General features: G+C 36.1%; 1 protein-coding gene across 1 annotated transcript; it reads right to left on the bottom strand.

The window, feature by feature from the left end:
• Window positions 1-10,848: 10,848 nt before the first annotated feature.
• On the bottom strand, window positions 10,849-14,983 carry LOC116203043 (1-aminocyclopropane-1-carboxylate synthase-like). Its single transcript, XM_031534702.1, has 5 exons — window positions 14,571-14,983; window positions 14,261-14,392; window positions 13,956-14,116; window positions 11,854-12,417; window positions 10,849-11,707 (listed from the first exon to the last, which is right to left on the bottom strand). Exons 1-5 carry the CDS (start codon window positions 14,721-14,723, stop codon window positions 11,236-11,238), a joined length of 1,482 nt encoding a protein of 493 aa, XP_031390562.1. The 5' UTR covers window positions 14,724-14,983; the 3' UTR covers window positions 10,849-11,235.
• Window positions 14,984-20,953: the final 5,970 nt, after the last annotated feature.

The raw sequence follows: 20,953 nt of genomic DNA, 5'->3' as shown, positions 1-20,953 counted from the left end.
CTTTAGGATAAAAATGCCTGGAAATGTCATAAATTCCTTTCATACGTCATCTATATGGATAACATTCAATGCAGATATGATGGAGTTAATTCTTTCTTTCTTTTTATCTTTTTTTTTTTTTTGTGAATTAAGGGCCGACTGTAGCTCAGTTGTATTAGATAAATTAAGCAATACAAAATCGAGGTATAATATGATAGAGTTAATTTCCTTTCTTTATATATATAATAAACGCACAGTGCACGGTGTTGAAGTTAGATTATTTTTTCATCAGCTTCTCCTGATTTGTTAGTTTGAGGTCTCTTAAATGTCAATTTTGGCCATGCAACTTATAGCATAGCTGCTTAGAGAAAAGAGGGAAGCTAATTAACTTTCAAGGTGAGAGGAATCCAATTATTGGGTGTGGGTCAGATTAAAAGTTTGCTTTCCGTTCCCAAATAATTTTCACATGCCTTTATATATATATATATATATAACTCTATTTTTCCTAACCAGGACATGAAATTATATATACATATATATATATATATATTGTGGACGTGAAATTTCAGACTCTTCCTTCTGGTTGTTATTTAATTTCTATGAACAGAAAGATTGAGAAAGGGTCCCATGCATAGCTTGGTCGGCCGATAAATCACCTATTTTATTCGTATCGATCCATAAGTTTCTTCCTTTCATCATTCTTGATTCTGACAAATTTGTCTCGTCAGATGGTTCTGTACAAGAACCAGCAATATAAAACCCTCTCTTATATCACTGAGCATAAGAAAGGGATCAATTAAGGCCAAAAATGGGAAGAGAAAAAAGAAGAAGCGTCTCATCAATATATATATATATATGTATTTATATTCGAACAATACCATATATGTTTCCACAGAATGCATCTTCTCTTCTCACTGCCATCGGAAGCAGAAATTTCTTTTTTTCCCAATTTCCTGTTCCCATCTCTTCTCCTATTGATCAGAAACTGATACGTTTCCCATGAATGCATATGGACACGCATGAAATTTGTTTGACGCACTCATGGAATTCGTCTTTTCATCTTCTTTTTTTCCCTTCTCTTTTCCACAAAATTAAAGACTTATTCAAAAAACTTTAATTAAAAAAATTCATGAAAGTATCAAACTCTAAAAATTCTTAAGTAATAAAACAACACTGGTAAAGTAATTTCATAGAAAAGTAAAAATAATAATTAAAGATTAAAGATTATTTAGAAAATTTATAAATAATTCATATAATGATCAACGGCTTCTTTTCTTTAAATGATGACTTCGGAAATTCAAATATGAATTTATGTTGACTTTGCGATATTAGATTTCATTTTGTTTGGGAATTTTGTTTCTGTAATGCCATAAAATGTCCATAATGTTTTCTATTAGAGTTTTGGATTTTGCAATATTTTGCAATTTACATTCTATAATTTGATGTTATTATTTATAAATTTAGGCTCTATTTTATAATTTTCTCTAATTTTTAATTAGTTTTGATTTATCTTTAATATTTCAAATTTTAATATGTTACTTTTATGAATTTTTAATAAATTTTTGGAATGATCTTTAAACTTTAAGTTTTTTACTTTTCTGTGAAACTGTTTATTAGAGTTTTTTTTACTATATAAGAATTTTTTAGATTTTAATTTGTTATTTTTATGATTTTTTTAATTTTTTTTGGATAAGTCTTTAGATTTTTATAGTGGAAAATAGAACAAAGGAGAGAGAGACGAATTTTGTGTGTGTATATACATTCAAGAAAAGTAAAAGTCATCGATGTTTTATTAGGACATTACCCATGTGTTTGTTTACGGAGTTAAAGTTAAGAATTTGTGATTGTGATTTTGATTGTAGAAGAAAACAAAAATAAATTTGCCCGTTTGTGGGGTCCACAAACCTGTCTCTACCCTTGCCCCCTACCACACCCCAAGCCGTGCAAAGGCATTCTTAGTTTGACTACAGCCTCAGTGAGAGGCCCCTACCCAACGTTCTTCTGATCTTCAGACACCTCGCTGCCTCCCCCACTTTCTTCCTTCTGTGATCTACATCTCTTAAGCTTTAATCCGCGAATCTGTCGGTTCTACTGCACAATCCCTATCCTGTACGAACGCGTGAAGCCGCATAGTCCCCCCTGCAAAATTCAGTCGTCAGTGGAATCAGTGGACAACCATCGAATTTTGTTGGGCCCCTACTAGTGGGTATTACGGTATAAGAGGCATCTTCGTCTGAAGCCAATTCCATATCGAAGTGAAAGGTACTTTCTTCCACCAATTTCAAGTTACATTCTGTGATTTTCCCCAATTTTTATGCCGGGTTGAGGATTGTTCTTCGCCCATGCTGTTGGTCGAAGTAGCTGATGATTTTTGGTCGATTTCGGTTTGATTGCTTTCTGTGTACATTTGTACGGTGGATTTTGTTGTTGCTGTTGGTCAATTTGTTGATTCCGGCTGCTTTGGATTGGAATACTGATCTATTTTGCATCGATATGTTTTGCTGAAACCTTCCCGGTTGCATTTGTTTCATTCCCCTGGTCACAGGCAGCACACATGCTCGATGAAATGTCTGTGAAGGGCTTAATAGAAATAGCATTACAATGTAATCGTTGCTTTTGCTTTCGTCCTGTGCTGTTCATTCAAAGTAAATGCTTCTCAGATGTCCGATGAACTTATGGGGATTCGCATATTGATCAATAGCATGGCTTGATGAACGGAATGGTTTGAATGATCAGCATATATTCTTTTAGTTTTACTGTTAGGTGGCCAAGTAAATGCTTCTTTACAGCATCAGCATACGCATATGCACAAGTATGCTTCAGGTAATACTTTTTATTGGTGTTAATGGATCAACAAACATCTGGCATTCGCAAATCGATTGTATCAGTGTGTACGTCTTAGTGATTGTGTTGAATTTATTCGATATGTGCTGAATTTAGGTTGCGAAAATACTTGGTTCTGTACGTCGAATTTGGACATATTCTCTGTTGTTTGAACCGAAGATGTTGCCTTGCATGCATATTTATATGTCTATTTTTGTTCCATTTTCCACAAGTGCACACAAACATTGTTGTTTGTCATATTTTATTGTACGTGGCTTTATAAGTTGTTGTTATAGTTGTTTCAAAGACATAGTCCCCAAGGGTGAAGGCGTACTTGAGTGGACTGAAGCTCTGGAGAACGCTTTCATTACCATCTTGCTCGAGAAGTTCACAAGGACGCATACAACATATTGGAAAGCCACGGACTGGGAACAAATGAATAAGGAGCTGGAAGAGCAATTTCCTGGCACCATTCTTGACGCCGACAAGTTGAGGCAGAAACTACGAAGACTGAGGATCCAATACACGCAGTTCACCGAGCTGATTGAGCACACTGGAGTCGGCTGGGATGAGACAACCAATACCGTAAAGGCGAATGCTGATGTCTGGGACAAGTTTATTAAGGTATAGTAACGCTAACCTTTACTTCTGTCACTTTTTTCAGTTTGTAATTTTCCACATAAAGTAGTTCATACTTTTATATTTGTTGCGTTTTTTTTTAAACATGCAGAAGAACAGCAGCTTCAAGACTTTTCAGAACAAAGGTTGCAAGCATTACACATCATTAAAAGAGTTGTTCAGGTCTAAGACAACAACAGGTGCATTACGAATTTCATCCACCGACCCACCAAAGAGCCCAGAAACATATGCACGCATGAAAGAGGAGTTCCTCGCAGCAGCGTCAAGCCGTGGGAAAGAACCGATCAATCTTGAAGAGGGATCCGGCGATAGTGATGACCCCGTTCATGAGGTTACCGAACCAGTTGTTACTGGGTCTCGTCGTCGTGTGCGCAAAAGGTCGTCGAACACCGGCTCGCGGTTGCAGGAGTGCCTGGAGATGTTGAAGTGCAATCTCAGCAATAAGGACAATGACAGAAATTGTACCCCTCTTGAAACGAAGAAAAGCAAATCTGTGACTAGCCCCGACAAACCAGCGAAGGGCAGCATCGAGGAGGCGATGGATGTGCTCAATAAAATGCGTTCATCCATGTCCATAAAAGAGTATCTCGTGGTTAGTGATCGACTTTCAAGGGAGGAGCACACATGGCGTATGTTCATGTGCCTTCTCGATGATACAAGGTTGCCATGGGTTTGTAGCCTGCTTGACCCTTGAACGGCCACGGTCCATCGTCTACTGCAATATATCTTTATAATTAAGAGTTTATTTGTTATGTCATTTACCAAACCTTTGTTTTATATTTGTTGCGTGTGCTATTACTTTGCTTGAACTATGTGTTTGTTTTATGTGACTATTGTGACATGCAATTATGATGTTTGTGCATTGCACTTGCATTTGTTTTACATTTGAATCCTTCTTCTTTTGACCATATCATTTCAATTCTATGCTTTTGATAATCTGCCATCTTATTTGTCGATATAGTTCGCTAAGTTAAAGGGAACACACAATGTCAAGACACGGGAATTTACGACGAAATGATAACCAATCAAGAGATGCCCAACTTATGGGGATTTATCTGGCGCTGGAAATTGCAACGGCCGAAGAAGATGTCCCACACAACATTCCTTGTCGAACCTCACGTCTACAAGGCAGATATTACATAGAGGAAGTTCTTGGCAATGACACAAGGTGTTACGAGAATTTCAGGATGAACCCTCACATATTTCATAACCTGTGCGATATGCTAAGAGCAAACTGTGGAATCAGAAATAGCAGGAATGGTATGACCGTCGAGGAGATGGTCAGCATGTTCTTAATGGTAGTTGCACATAGTACTCGCTTGGCCGTGGTTGCCGAACGATTTCAGCATTCTAAGGAGACGGTGTCACAAGTCATCAAGGTAATAGCTCATGGAATTCATTCATTGTCACCAACGTATATAAGACGGAGGAATGTTGATGTGCAGCCGGAAATTCAGAGTTGCCGAAAATGGTACCCATTCTTTCAGGTATGTGTCGTACATGTGAGAAATTAAATTACCACTAATTTTTTTTGCTTTATAATGTAATTCGTATTCTTTTCATTATTATTGTAAAATTGCATTGGAGCAATCGATGGGACCCATGTGTCTGCTTGTGTTTCATCATCGGTGAGAGGCGCGTATCGCGATCGGAATAACGAGATTACGCAAAATGTACTCGCCGCTTGTTCGCATGACATGATGTTCACTTATGTCGTCACTGGATGGGAGGGTTCTGCTCACGACTCTCGAATTCTGTCCGATGCCGCTACATTGGAATTATTTCCTGCACCATATGGCGGTAAGTTCTTCATACTCATATCGTATGTTCAATTGTCAATCGCGTATGTATTTTCATAAATACATTCCACTACTGTTATATCTTAGATCTACATTTGTGCTTGCAGAACAATATTATGTAGTTGATGCGGGATTCCCTAATATTCCCTGTTATCTGGCTCCTTACAAAGGCCAAAAGTATCACCGCAGTGATTATAATGACGACACCCCACCAACGACGGAGAAAGAGTTATTCAATCAGCGTCACGCATCCGTTCGTAATGTTATCGAACGGTGTTTTGGGGTGCTGAAGAATAGATTTGCAATACTGCGGACAATGTCAAATTACGGCTCGATTCGCCAAGGACAAATTACTCTTGCATGCTTCGTGTTGCACAATTTCATTCGGCTTAATAATTATCACGATAGATTATTCGAAGAGTATGGAAATGCATGGGAATATTACGATGAATTCCGAAATCCTCCGTATCTAACTGGGGATCGGGTTGATGTAGACATGAGAAGCAAGGAAATGGATGCATTCGTAATCGTATTGCAAATGCAATATGGAATGCGGAAACAAGAGGAAATCGGTAATATTGAAATGAATGGAAAGTATAGATAATTAATTATAATGGGATTTTATGTTTAATAATATATGGGGCCCACCAGTTTGACTTTTGAAATGTGTGTTTTTGTTGTGTAGTGTTTTGAGTTATAGTTAAAGTTAAAATCTTAAACCACGACTCTGAAAACAAACGGGCTGAGCAACTCTTGGTCAATAGGACATATATAGACAGGAAATCAGGATAGGTGATTTGTATCCTTAGCAGTTCACTGCAATCCCAAATTTATCCCGCCTCATTGCAGCCAAAAATTTCTATTTAATTCATCGTTTTGCTATTTCTCTCCTTCTTCACCCACGAGCTTACCAGTCTTTCTCTTCACATTTCTCCCTCTTTTATTCTCATAGAAGAAAACAAATTAAGATTTGTATTTCATTTAACACGTATGAGTTTCCCTTTTCTTTCTAATAATTTTTTATCCCTTGCTCACTATATGAAACTGTAATAAGTTCTATATGTATTTTTGTTCATCCTATTGATAGTGTGACTGTTTTTAGAAAAAAGCAATTATGTATGTAAAGAAGCGAGAATGAGATTCGGTATTAATAGAGAGGTAGTGGGTAAAAGGATACCGAGCATGTCGAAATATGAGTTATTTTGCATGTGACAAGAGTTTGTGGCCCACTATTCATCAACAAGTGGGCAACATCATCATTCCATTTAATTTTCACGAAAAATTTGACACCAGGTCATAATTGACGCTACATACTCAACGATGTGTTATGTAGTGTAATTTTAAAAGGTTATGATAAAATTTACTCAAAAGCAAAAACTTGTGCTATGATATGTATTTTTCCCTAAACTTAATTATTTTTAAAATACATGCATAAAATCTCTCTTTTTGCTATTTTTTTTTCGCTTACAAATGAGGCCATCGGGCTTGGTACAATGATATTGGAAATCTATTAACTAATAAATGGGCACAAGTTATCTCACCACGATGAATCCATAACTCTTGTTTAGTAGAGATGGCCTGCACTAATGCGTTACACCCTCTTGAATTTTACTATATTTAAGAAAGAAGATAAAGTACATGTTTTTTCACCCCCAAAATTAGTCTTCATTTTCAAAATTAATGTTTCTTATGCAACATGGTCCGGGTATATACTAATCTAATTCATAGATATTCCTACGACTGCGCTGAATTTATTTTTAGGATTAATTTTAGAAAGAAGCATGCATTATTCTCTAGCTCTTTAATATAACCAAAGTTTAGAGTTGTTGTGTCCACGAAAAAAAATGATTATCTTAAATTTAAGTATATACTTTTGAAATAATTTTGTTTATAGCCAACACTAACTCCGTTGACTTTTTCATCCATAAAATTATTTAAAAAAATATTTTATTAAATTTATATGAAAAAATTATTATAAAAATAAATAAATATATAAATAATTAAAATAATTAAAAGAAGAAGAAAATGAGAAATAGAAAGAATGGAAGTTGTGAGGTGGGAGTCCACCATTAGCTAGTCACTGTCGTGCTAGTTGCCGATATGGGCTCAAAGATTGCTACCGACCTCATCTGCAATAGTATTGACCCGTGTCGGGATCTCTTCCATCTTCATGTTGGAGCGAAAGTGAGAATGTAGAGGGGTGATAGGGGCCCATGCAGACTATTATTATGCCTGGAAAGTTGGCAGTATTCTATCGTTGCTGCATCTTTTCTTATAACTGTTTGAAATAATTTTTATATTAAATGAAATTAAAAAAAGGAATAACCAAAAACGTAATAGAAAATGGAAAATTTAATGAAAACTTAAAATTTACTATAAATAAAATAATTTAAGAAATACATGCTTAAATCTATGAGAGATTTCATTATTTACTTAAAGCATATACTTTTTATTTGAAATTAACTTTTTTTATCCCATCCAAAAAAATAATAATAATAACACCATCTACCCCACAATTTGACACTTTTCTTAGATATATCTCATATAAAAATTACTTAAAAAGTCCATAGTCTGCTTATTCAAGATCTATCCCGACATTATTTGTTCCATCAATATTTGACGAAATTGTTGGTGTGGCTCGTGGAAGTAATGTGGACCCATACTTGCCACATCAGCAACTCCGTCAAGTATTGACGGAAAAAGTAACGTCGGGATAGATTTAGAACAACATGTAAATCATGAAAATTTTTAGATAATTTTTAAATCACGTGATATATATAAGAAAAATGTCAAATCATATGATATATGGTTGTAAAAAAAAAGTGCACATGTTATTAATAATTTCTCAATCTATTTTCAATCTTAAAGAAAAGAAAAGAAAGATAAACGACGTGTGAGAAGTAAATATTGTGTGAATATTACTCATTCACTTGATCGTGTAACCGCCAATGAAAATACTTGAAAGTGGAAGAAATTGGCTCCTACAATGGTCTCACAAATTCTCACTTATAAACATTTTAATTGATTTTTGCTCATTTAAAGTGAATAATTAATACTCATTGAATATTTTTTCATCAGGCCTTTGCCGCCTTGGTGTGCTAATGGACTGGGCTTGAGCTGGTCTTTTATCTCGACTTGGCAGCTCCATGGGACGGCCGAATCTCAGTCCCGCTCTTATTGCTCCGATGCTCCAGAGGCATGCGTGGAGCTGGAACGTATGTGAACTAGCTAGCTAGTGTATAATTAAATTTACTTTTCGCTTACTTATTTAGTCATTTGCACCTTTTCATAGTAATCGTTCCCATGTTTAGCATATGATTTTGCTTCTTGATAATCATAAGAAATTTCAAAAAATTAATAATTATATATCAATACATACAAATAATACAAACATATATTCGGAATTCATTGAATATTAAAAAAAATCATTTAACTGGAATTGAAAAGTCAAATGCACAAATTATTGGAATAATAAATTTAATTATTCAAATAGTTCAAAGGGCGATTAACTACAAGATGAGAGTTTTAAAAAATGGCATCTCATATGTGTTGCTCAATTTTTATATATTATAATTGATTTTTCAGCAACTAACCTTAAATTTAAAAAGTAATGCATGTTCAAGTTAGACTAATATTTAAATGTTTCAATACAATTTTACTGTTAACTATCATATGTTACGAGCATAGCATATTTATTTATTTAGTAGTCAAATAACTGGTTTAAAACTTTATTTTGATGCAGTTTAAAGATCACTCTTTTCTAGCTAGCTACTATATATATATATATATATATATATATATGCACATGGAAATATACAACATGCACAACTTTTGAATTTTGTTTTGTGTCAAATTCTGCATAACCTTTTAAAATTATTTAAAAAGCCACAAACTTTCATTTTTGTGCCATATGTGGCACGGCGAGATTTTTCCATAAAAAAATAATGATTTTGCTGAACTGGCTTGCAAAGATTAGGTTCTGACTGAGAGGCCATGTGTATAGAAAAGCCTTTTTTTTTTTACGTGAACCATGATATTCGAAAATCCAATTAGGTCCTGATTAATCAAGTCGAGCCAGATCGTTCCATTACGGGATAAATCTCTCACAACGTAAATTTTTTACTTTCACAAGGACTTGAACCCGAAATCCCATTTAAACGGAATAAGTATTGAACTGCTTAAATCAATTCACGTTGATTAATGTAAAGGTGGTGAGGGGTGATATATTTTCCTTTTGAGGGAAATCCTTTATTTTCCAATGGAAATTATATACTGATATCCGTTTCTTTTTTGACAAGTAAGATTAAGATTAATTGTATTACTAAGAAGATAGGGATATATTAAGATTAGAATAACCCTCAAACATATAAAAAGAGAGAAAATTGAATGTCAATAGACTGACCACAACTTTTATGAATTATTTGTTGCCTTTATTAGTGATATATATACACTAATTGCATCTCAAATCGATATCATTACCGATGTAATGTGTAACCAGAGACAGTTTTACACGCACGCATGACAGTATATAGCTCTTTTCCATCGAAATCTTTTATTTTATGCCAAAGTTGGATCTTTTTATTGGTGAGAACGAGACATCTCTCGCAATCGGCAGGGGAACAGGGACCAAATCTTTGTTTGACTAATTGTCCAATAGGTTTTCGCTTATCCGGACATTCTTTGTTCATATATACCCGCCTTCAAGATGATGGGAAAGCCAACATAGATCCGCTTACGGAAGATATACATGTTCAATTAATTAACGACAGCTGTGTTTTTAAGAGAATATATATATTTTTTGGACATTGACTTATATTATTTCACAAGTCAATAGATCAGACGGCAAGACAGAAGGCTTACTCTGATCAGCTGAGTCATTGCCTTCATGTCCACGAAAATTAATGGGACTGGAAGGTACTGCTCCACGAATGGACTTAATTTTCCACACGTCAATGGCCATTACCCAATATTATGTCAACATTTTTGACTTGTTATGTATATATATCTATCCAATCTATCTTTCTAATCTATCTATCCATCTAATTTCTAATTAAAGCACATATATATATATATATATATATTTATTTATATATCATTACGCTGCATGGACGACAACTGTTAAGGAATGCACATACATAATCAGTGTGGTGTTGCTTGTCCTCTGCAGACTCTTCACCGCCCAAAGAGTTTATGATGATGCATGATCCATATTCATTATTTCCGCATTTTCTTTCTTACATCAATTAGAGGGCATCCTGAAACACATCGATTTCATTTTCGTGTCCTTGCAATGAAAAAATGATGCATGGTCTAGTAGATTCACGTGAAAAACAATGACATTATAACGCAAGAGCATCCATTCGAGAATCAACTTTTTTAATTATAAGAGAGGTCTAGATAAAACGTATGTATAAAAGTTTTACCCTGTGAATCCAAAAAGCCGGATGATTTGCATATTTCAAAAGGAAATATTTTTTTTCAGTTACAATAGGAGGCTCATGATTTAGTACGAGGAAATTGAAAGGAAATCTAAATAAAAGGGCACATGTAGTTCAACTAATGAGAATCGAACTCGAAACTTGTAAGAATATTAAGAATACGTAGAAAGCACACATGCATATTATTGATTCAGCTGATAAAGAATACAAGTATAGCTGCATAGGCTGGGAGCTTCTTGTCCATCACGGACGACTAACACACACATTAATTAATCTCTTAATTTTCTGAATGAAACATCAATTCGTTCCACAAAAACCTCAGTTACTGGTCCACCCAAATACTACACCTTGGGAGGGGAGGAAAAAAAAAATCTGTAAGGTTGACCCTACAGTAAATTGACCTCAGATACTGCAACTTATTCTGTCAATCTCAACCTTAATCGCATTTCTGATTAATAATTAGTACTATATGCCGTAAAAACGAGATACCAATAATACCTTGGTCACGACTCACGGTGTTGGCCCGCGTCGATCAAATATACGTGAAGGCGAAGCATTTATGTCTTTGCTTGAACAAGTGGGGACTGTGGAATTGGTGAATGAGGGGACATCTTGTGAGGCGACTGGATGCTCTCATCGTATCCCCGAGACGAGAAACTCAGCCGAAGATTGACATTATTCTGCCAGTTTCGTCTCTTCTTCAATGTTGTACCGGCCTGGTTCTTATTGTGGACACATTGCTCTTCCCTGAGCACAAAGGCTCGGATTCTATTGAGTGCTACTTCAACAGTGTGATCGTCCATATCTGCAAAGCAAACCCTGAAGAACCCGGGCTCAGTGCAGCAGAAAGAAGAACCGGGCGACACATTAAGCTTCACATCATTTATTATCACCCTCCACAGCTGCATTTCGGCTTCAAAAGTTTGTTCTTTGAGAAGGGGCCGCAAATCCATCCAAAAGAAGAGGCCTGCATTGCTGTCGAGGCAGCTGATTCCCATCTGAGCTAGTCCTTTGGTAAAGAGAGTGTGCCTATACATATATATATATATCGAGTATATAGCATCGATATGAACAGATCAATTAATATTTGTCCGCTTAATTATAAAGAAATAAAAGGAGAACCAAAACGATAAGTTTCACATATAATATATATATATCACATAAAATGTATATACCTCTTTGCTAGCCTCTTCGAACTCTCCCTTATGAACTGTCCGATAAACTCCTCATCAGAAAGCATGGAAGCGAGAAGATGCTGAGTCTGAGAGGACACCAACCCGAAGCTGGACATCTTCCGAGCACAACTCACAACTGCATCATTGTATGAGTAGATAATCCCAACCCTCAGGCCCGGCAAGCCCATGTCCTTGGACAAGCTATAGACCACGTGGATGAGGTCCCTGTTGCAGCCTCCCACCTCTTCCATGACCTCGGAGACACTAACTAGGTGAGGAGGCTTGAAGACTGTGGCCGAGTATATCTCGTCGCAAACGAGGTGGATATTTTTCTCGCACACAAATCTCACCAATCCCTTGAGGGTTTCCCTATCCAGTGTTGTCCCAAGAGGGTTCGACGGGTTGGTTATGATCAAACCTTTGATGTTAGAGGGGTTGGGACCTTGTTGGGCTTTCTCATAGGCTGCTTCCATGGCTTCTATGGTTATCTGGAAGTTGTTTGAGCTCTTACAGTGGACCGGGATCATCTCCACCCCCGTTCTCCACCTCAAGTCCCTCGCAAATCTGCAAAAACCGCAATTAAATCAAAATTACATAAATGCATGCACGACTTATCAACAGTGATTGCATTTACTTCATCTTCTATAGAGTTGTCGACAGTGTCTGTAATTGTTTGTGTTGTTAAAAAGTTCTTGTTGATATAAACGCTACCATTTACATAGCAATGGATGATCAAAGGTTAAAGAAAAGTATACGAAGAATGTTGATTGCAAATTTGGTAAACATTGAAATGAGGGGATAAGGCGTTGGAAACTTTATACCATCTGTCCAACTGGTCCGTGCGTGCATAAATGCACGTCAGAGGCTGAATTCAACTCCAATTAATATTTTGAGTTAGAATTGAATTTCCTCATCAATTAGTCAAGATTAGCTAGGAAAACGAGTTCATTCAGTTGGTTAGTAAACACTTTTTTTTTTTGAAAGGTTAGAGGGAGATTGGGAGTTGAACTTTCGGCTCTCATGCATTGTTTATTTAGAGAAGGGATAATATCACCGGAAAAGAAAAGGAGAGAAAGGATAAACCCCAAAAGTTTTAAGAAAAAGGATGGGATATATTACCATGAAAGGATGGGAAATAATTGATGTTATTTCCTATATTTTCATATCTCTTCGTTTCTTCCCGGTGAACTACATTTCCATATAGTGAATTCCTTTAAATATATATTTTTCCGATTACAAAGGAAACTTAAGGCCTGATGCAATAAAAGATAAATTCTAAATAACTAATAAGAAGGCACGAGTAGTCTCACTAGATATCAAATTTGCAACTTCTAGATCAATAAGAGAGAGTGTGCACCACTATGCTATACTCTCTTTTGATATTCCCTTTATATATTTACTCTATTGTTATACGACACCAACATATATATATATATATATATATATATATATATTGCTGTATAACACCAACATATTCTAAATATATAGAAATGACTTGATAGATATATTTATTACCATAAAAAGGCAGGAAATGTAAAGGACGATCTGATGTGGATATAGAATAACCACTTGCTTGGTCACGACATCTCATTAATTAAGTTTCACACAAGGCACGACACTACCAGATACGGCGCATTGACCTTTGTCCCATCAAAGCTATATAGTCAAACCGGAACGTCTTAAAAATTGAATTCCCACCAGAAAATGCTTTTGTAAGAATTGGAAAAAGCTTATTGTAGCCTCTCTCTTTTTTTAAAAGAAAAAAAAAGTTTATTGCAGCCTTGCAGCCGACGAAACTGTTACTTTTCCAAATATTCTTTCCATTACTCGTACTGACCATTTTCATAGCTTCTTTTTCTTTTTCTTTTTCGATAACAAACATTTTCAGAGCATTATTCATCAAAAAGAAAGAAAGAAAATTCATGGCATTTATCAGCAGTCAAGGCAACAAACAGAAGGGCCCTCCTACCCACACTGGTGAATGAGTATATGCCTTTTTTTTTTTTTGCTGAATATGAATGAGTATGTGTTAGTAGTTTCATAGGCGAGGGTGTATGTACTATAAGATATAATACTCAAGAGTAATCAAAGGGGTTCCATACGCTGGATAATATGGCGATGGTACGAGAAAAGCATCTCCGGGGTCAGCCAAGCAAAACATAATTGTCTCGTTGGCACCGGTTGCTCCACCGCTCATCACAACTCGGTCCGGATCATATTTGACCTTCCCACCTCTAGCTCTTTCCATAAGCTTCGCAACAGCCTGATTATAATATCAGCGAGTCATTAAGAATATTATACGCATAACTATGCACTCCTTGTAAGCTGATTCATATTGGGTGATAAATAAGTGATATATATATATATATATTTTCTTTTTGGTGGAAATATATATATCCTTTATTACCTGTCTGAACTCGGGCAGGCCATGATAGTCCTGAAAGATTGCAACATCCTTGAACTTGGGGACTCCATCGGAAGTGCAGATTGATGCTTCAGGGTTCTTCCGAACCCACTCTTCAACCAAGTCGAAGCAAAGCTGCGTATCGCACCAGATTAATACATTTCAGTTAATAAGTGCAATTTTTTTTTGATAGGATTAATAAGTTCAAATTAATATATGTGAGTGAGAGAACAAATAAAAGATCAGAAGTACATACAATAATATTATATGTTAAATACGGCATATAGGGAGCCAGGTAGCTACCCTTATGTACCTGATTCTCGGCGAGGCCCATCTGAATGACTCCATCAGGATTCAGTGTAGGATGGAAAGGGTTCTTATCATACGCCTTCCACCCATCGAAGTAGGGTGAATTCTCGCCGTGCCGGTCGCTGGTCGCGATCTTCGACAAGAGTTGGTACGGCATATTGAATCTGTATGTGTTTTTCTCTACCAGAGAAGAAATGGATCTATGCGTGTTATCAGGGAATGGTTTACGTTGCTCACTTGGTGATGCAACTAAGAAATAGTTGTTGAATGAATGACGGTGATGGCAAAGATGACGACGATGATGACGACGACGACTACTTATAATATATACTTTTTGCAGGAGAGGTGGTGGTCACAAGAGCGACAGAAGAGAGAGTTAAATATTAGTAATGAGGAGGAGAGCTAGCTAGGGCTATCGGATGAGGAGAATGTGACTGGGGGAGTAGAGTTATATATAGAAATATCCGAGAGCGGCTAGCTGGAGGGAAATTCATTCGTTCATTGATACATAATTTGCATTTACATTACACTTGTACGTAGAGAGAGAGAGAGAGAGAGAGAGGGAGAGAGAGAGAGAGAGAGAACCAACGGGGGAAAAAGTCGGTCCAACATTCAAATATTAGGAAGGACCGACCCCCACGAATAGAAACTCCATGATTTTATCAATGTTTTGCAGCAGATATCCATCCATCTGGGTCTTTGGTCATAGGCGTAATCGCATGCGTGTCATGTGAATTCGTGTGCATCAGGCGGTTGGCACGTGTATGCGCGATCGCCCCCTTCCCATCCCTCCCCTCGCCCCCCCCCCCCCCCCCCCCCCCCAAAAAAAAAAAAAGGCCATGACTTTTTTGTATGGTTAAAACGTGAATCGTCCAAATCACCAAATGCATAAGAAAAATGTTCCAATGTTACAGGGAGTTTTATATATATATATATATATATATATATATATATGTTATATTTTGATGCATAATACTAAAATTGTTCCCAAATATAATTATTTTCTTTCCTTTCTAAAATTTTTAAAGAATAAAAATATTACAGAATATTTGACCCCCCAGTCAAAGACCGTATTTTATTTATGTATTTCATGTTCTTTATTTGATTCAATCTTTTGTTTCATTTCACCTCACGGAAATGGAAGCCCAGAAATTTAGAAGCACGTGGTTGAGAAAAAATGCTGGGTGGGGCTTTGTCCCGGAAGCTTCGCAGCACTGGGCGATTCAAAGGATGCATGGCAGTCACCCGGCGTTACTTAGTGCTTTCAGGTGGAAAATTGGTAACGCTGTTCCTACTGGGGACGGGGGAGAAAAACACAACAACAATGGTATGACAGTGTCAGTTAATTTAAACGCCTCTTTTGCACCCCCCAAAAAATAAAAATGTGAATGCCCTTTCATGGCCGGTTCTTGGACCTATACACTTATAAATGACAATACCTCATATAACAAGACTCACGTTATGTACAACCCGGACCATGTGTGTGTGTATATTATATAATATATCGGGTTATTTTGGAAATCTTGCTATATGGTTCGACTCGAACCATTGTCTTCATAGGTGGAATCACTCCAAATCATTGATACCAAGACTTATCTCGGTGAACATCATACATACATATATATATATATATATATATATACACACACATGACATATATATATATATATATATATATATATAAAGGATTTTCCTTACTCTTTAATTTGTGGATGTTCTCAGGAAGCCATGGTATATCCACCTTAATCTCCACTCTATAGTCATTGCCAATAGTCCATGGATTACACCTTTTGTAATGTCTATCAATTTCAACCTCCACACAGAGACATTAGCATATAAGCCAACTTTCTTCTCAGTGCAGTTGCTCTATATCCATGCATAAAAATTTTCCAATGACGCTGTTTAAATAACTTATTAATTAGCGTGGCAGAATCACAAAGAGATTTGTAAAACCGACATCTTAGAAATACTCAGTTGCTCCTCAGTATACCAAGGAGACCATTTTTGCAGGACATACAAGACGAATGAATTTAATATATATTGTGCCGTGGTCGTGGTCCAACCTCAATCACCCAATAAAGAGTTCTGTCATCACCACAACACTGACAATATGTACAGTTTCTTCCCTTACGAGACCCCCAAAGACTGAGAGTTCACAGTTGAAGCAATTTGTCCAAAAATCATATATAGAGTTTTCCTTATGAATCAACTAACCAAACCATGTTCCCATATAGTACGTCGTTCTCGTCGTCGTTGCAGCAATTTCTCGTGTAGTGTGCTGTACTGTACGGTACTGTTTTCCATGCTATCAACTCCTTCAAAGGACTCCAAACTCTGATTGACCTTCAAGAGAAGATTTCCTTCCTAATTATCTGAGATTTCCCAACACCCGACCGAGCAGTTTGTGCCTTTCCGACAGCTTTCATAGGTGGCTTTAGTGGCGCTAGGTTCCACATTATTATAAATAAAATATAGAATTGGAGAGGGGCAATAGGGCTGCAGAAAACGATGTCATCGATGATTTATTTTTTATTATTATAATTATATGTGTGTGTCCATGACCGTCGTAGAGCAGAGGAGGCGTTGCATAGTCACTAGAAAGAATTAGGTTTCCGAAACAGAAACAGAAATTCACCAAAACTGAGTGGAGGGATTGGAGGAGAAGCACAACTGAGAACCCTCACGCGAATTAGCCTGCCAACGTGCATGCGTTCATCCCTTCTTGTCGGAGACCTTGAGGTCACCCGTAACCCCTCAAGGTTTAGTGATTATTTGCCAAAAAAAAAGAATATAGATAGATATAATAGTCCCAGTTTATACCTAATTTCTGGCCCTTTTGGCTAATTAATAAGTAGCTAGCCTTTTTTTTTTTTTTTGGCCGGCTGCAAATAGATACGGGTTGGTGGAATGGCCACGAACATTCCCAAAAACCTGTCCCTTTAGACAAAATGGGCCACTTTATAAGGTGGCTTTTGGTTCGTTGAAATGGAAATGAGGGGATTAGAATTAAAATTTTGATTCAAAACCTTTGTTTGTTAAGTCTCGAAATTAGCACGGAATGAATTTTAAAAAAATATAAAAAGACTGAAATGCCCTCCCTTTTAAAAATAAAAACATTAGATAATATAATAATAATTTTTTTAAAAAAGTCATCCCACTGCAACCGGCCACCGCCGCCTGATCTCCACCCCCGACCATCAGACCAACCTCTCCCCGACTGGTCTCAGCACGGCGAGACAAGATTTGACCTCGCCACGATCTGATCTCACTGGAAAATTTGAGATTTGGCCGTCATTAGGGTCGGTCGAAACCAATCCTATGCATAATTGACCTGATTTCATTCTCCCGATCGTCATCTATGTATAATATATATATGTGTGTGCTGTGTGTATATTTTTATTTAGCAAGTAATTTTGTAATTTTAACAGATTGTTCGTTCATCACCGGGTGCAGGCAGGAATTTAATGTAGTCGGTGCAATGCAATCAGCAATTATATATGTATAGCTCAAAATCGCTGCAAGTGTCATTGGTTTACCCAGAAAATGAAGATACGCGTTTGTCACCGTCCTTTTCCGTTTGATTATTTCACTTGAATATGTTCTTTTCAAATTAAATATTTCAGTAATTTATTAACAGAGTATGGCTGTGCGATGATTAATTAGTACAAAATATGAATGTGACTTGAGAAAAAGACTGTTGTCATTCGTTCTGTCGGATGTCTTTTAATTTTAGTATATACAGCAAAGCTATCTAAATATACATAATCAGTCTCTTCAGGTTGATTATGATGACGCACTAGGCCATTTTCGTGTATCGCCCATAATATTAGTTTTCCCGATGAGTAAGGGAGGGCCGAAGGGAATCTAAACTATTATTATCTTATTTCTAATTTTTTAAAAGCTCTCGAGTAATGTATCTATCAGCATCATGTATGGAGCCCAGAGATGAGTGTCGATGGGACCAAACCCTCGAATATTATTAAGCACATCCTCACCCCTCACAGTCACCTGGTGCGGGCTCTATTTTCATAATTTTGACATGAATTTTGGCATCGGAAGGTGCCAATTATTCTGAGCTTTTTGACAAATTCGAATTATACACCGCATTGCATGGAGTAACCAATTATGTTAAGCTACCGACCTGCGGATTTATTCAGAGAGACCATATATCGTCATATAATCAATGTCCCTCAAACTGAATCAGACAAATGAATTAAGTGTCAAACTTTGCAAGATTTCATGTTTGGTAATTCTTACAATTAGTGAGTAATCAATTGAAAAGGTTTTCTCGGGGGGAAATAGGTGACAAAATGATTGCTACCGGTCACCTACTTCTGATTCCATGCCCAAAACAAAGGCGAAGAGATCTAATCAAAGGGCCAGAACCCACGGTATGAGATTATTCTTTTGGTCTCTACCAATTGATATTCGAAAAGTCAATTACATACATCTAAATAATTTAAGATGGAGTTGAATTGGTCCATTAAGGAGTAAATTATTTTAACCGACAGGTCAAAGGTAAGGAAAAAGGTTAAAGTTTAAGATTATATCAATGATAGAACCACATATATATATATATATATATATATATATATATAAAGTATGTTCTGAAAAAAAGATGACCATCGGTTTGGCCTGGCTACTTGAGGGCCATCAGTTGATCGATTGTACACATATATATGACTGTCTTAATAAGCTAGATCACATACAAGAGCATATATATGTGTGTGTACATATACAATTTATTGATTAGGAAGGGAGATTTTTCTCCATTTGAGATGAGATCTTCTCATACATCGCAGTCATAGAATTGTTCGCGTGAAGATTTGGTACGATTGGCTTGGAATTACATGTCACTTTATTGTTAAAGAACGGAAAAATTAATGGCGGGCGTTGAAGTTTAAAGGATAAAGGCAATGTGCTTCATTCTTAATGTTGTATCGTCGCCATCATATATATAATTTGTCAATGGAAAAGTTTAAATAACAGTGACTAAAATTTTAGTAATTACAAAATTTCACCTTTTCGGGCTTGCATATCTTTTTTTTTTTATGGGTATGTATATCTATTAATTAAACAGGCTTAAAACACCTGTAAAAGATGTTGATGCTAAGAGTACTATTATAAACCATAACCAACGTGGATTTATTAAGGTGATTCAGCGTTTTTTCTCCTTAAGTAAGGATTTAGATTCAAGTTTTGTGAATTTAGAAAATCCACGAATGACAGAATTTTACCTTGAACGGTCATATTAGACTTGAATCTCAATTAATCAGGCCTAATTGAATTTTCGAATATAAAGTGATAAAACAAAAGGTTAATGTACAACCTTATAACATGTCAAATAAAAAAGGCATTGGTTCCTCACCGACCAAAAACAAAAACAAAAATGGCATTGGTTGTATTGTAGTTAGCTACTTATCGATGGTACTTCCTTGCATTTTCGTAGTGTCAAGTACTCACCTCCAGATTTTTCCGGTATAAATCATGATATTTAAAAATTTAATTGGATCTCAATTAATTCAGTCAAATAAAGTCAACCTATCAAGGAATAAAACTCTCTCGACGTAATTTTTTTGCATTTATAAGGATTCAAACTCGAGACATTACTTAAGTGGAACAAGTGCCGAAACGTTTGAACCAACCCATGTTGGTCACCACCAAATTTGCTTTTTATATCAAATATGTATATGTACAAGAATATACCAATATGACATGAACTAGTAATTGCTAAATCATAGCGGTTAAAATCGTGATTCAAATCGTAAAATCTTATGATTCTACGATTCAAGGGGTAGCTAGCGATTCCGATTCCATGACATAAATCGGAAAGGTAGAATCGTGGCTAAATCTCGATTCTGGTTTCAACCCAAAGTTGTATGCCCCCTCTCTCTCTTTTCATTTCTCTCATTATGAGACAGTATTGCTCATTGATTCTCTTATTTTATAAAAAGTTTGAAACATGTCTTTTGGCTATAAGTGATAAGACTTGAAAAGTTTCTGAAACTGCTTCAAATTGGGTTATGGTCAATTCATGATTACCGTTTGGTTTGAGATAACTTAGGCTATAATTTTTTTCAACTTTTTTAGGTGCATAGAATGATGATTCCAAGAAGAAGTTTGGGAGGAAAATCAACTTTGCCTACAGAATCCGTGAATCACGGTACTATATCAATTTTCATTGGAGGTTGTTATAATGGGAGCACTCTCTTGTGAAGACTAAGCACTATCGGATTATGACAAACGAAGTAGGAAGTAACAAAATTTATCATTTGATGTTTACTTTTATTATTCTAACATGAGATTTGGTATATATATATATATATATATTTAATTACAGGTATAATCTTACGATTCGATTCTACGATTCACGATTCCACAACCCTC

The sequence above is a fragment of the Punica granatum genome, chromosome 4 (assembly GCF_007655135.1).
Source record: "Punica granatum isolate Tunisia-2019 chromosome 4, ASM765513v2, whole genome shotgun sequence".
Classification (NCBI taxonomy): Eukaryota; Viridiplantae; Streptophyta; class Magnoliopsida; order Myrtales; family Lythraceae; genus Punica; species Punica granatum.
This window is presented reverse-complemented; position numbering and strand designations above follow the sequence as displayed.

Bases quoted from the DNA above. Each gene is read 5' to 3' on its own strand.
- LOC116203043 (XM_031534702.1), bottom strand. From the start codon at position 14,723: ATGCCGTACCAACTCTTGTCGAAGATCGCGACCAGCGACCGGCACGGC. The intron at 14,393-14,570 runs GTACATAAGGGT...TGCGATACGCAG, and splicing joins TGGGCCTCGCCGAGAATCAG to CTTTGCTTCGACTTGGTTGA. The intron at 14,117-14,260 runs GTAATAAAGGAT...TATTATAATCAG, and splicing joins GCCTGCCCGAGTTCAGACAG to GCTGTTGCGAAGCTTATGGA.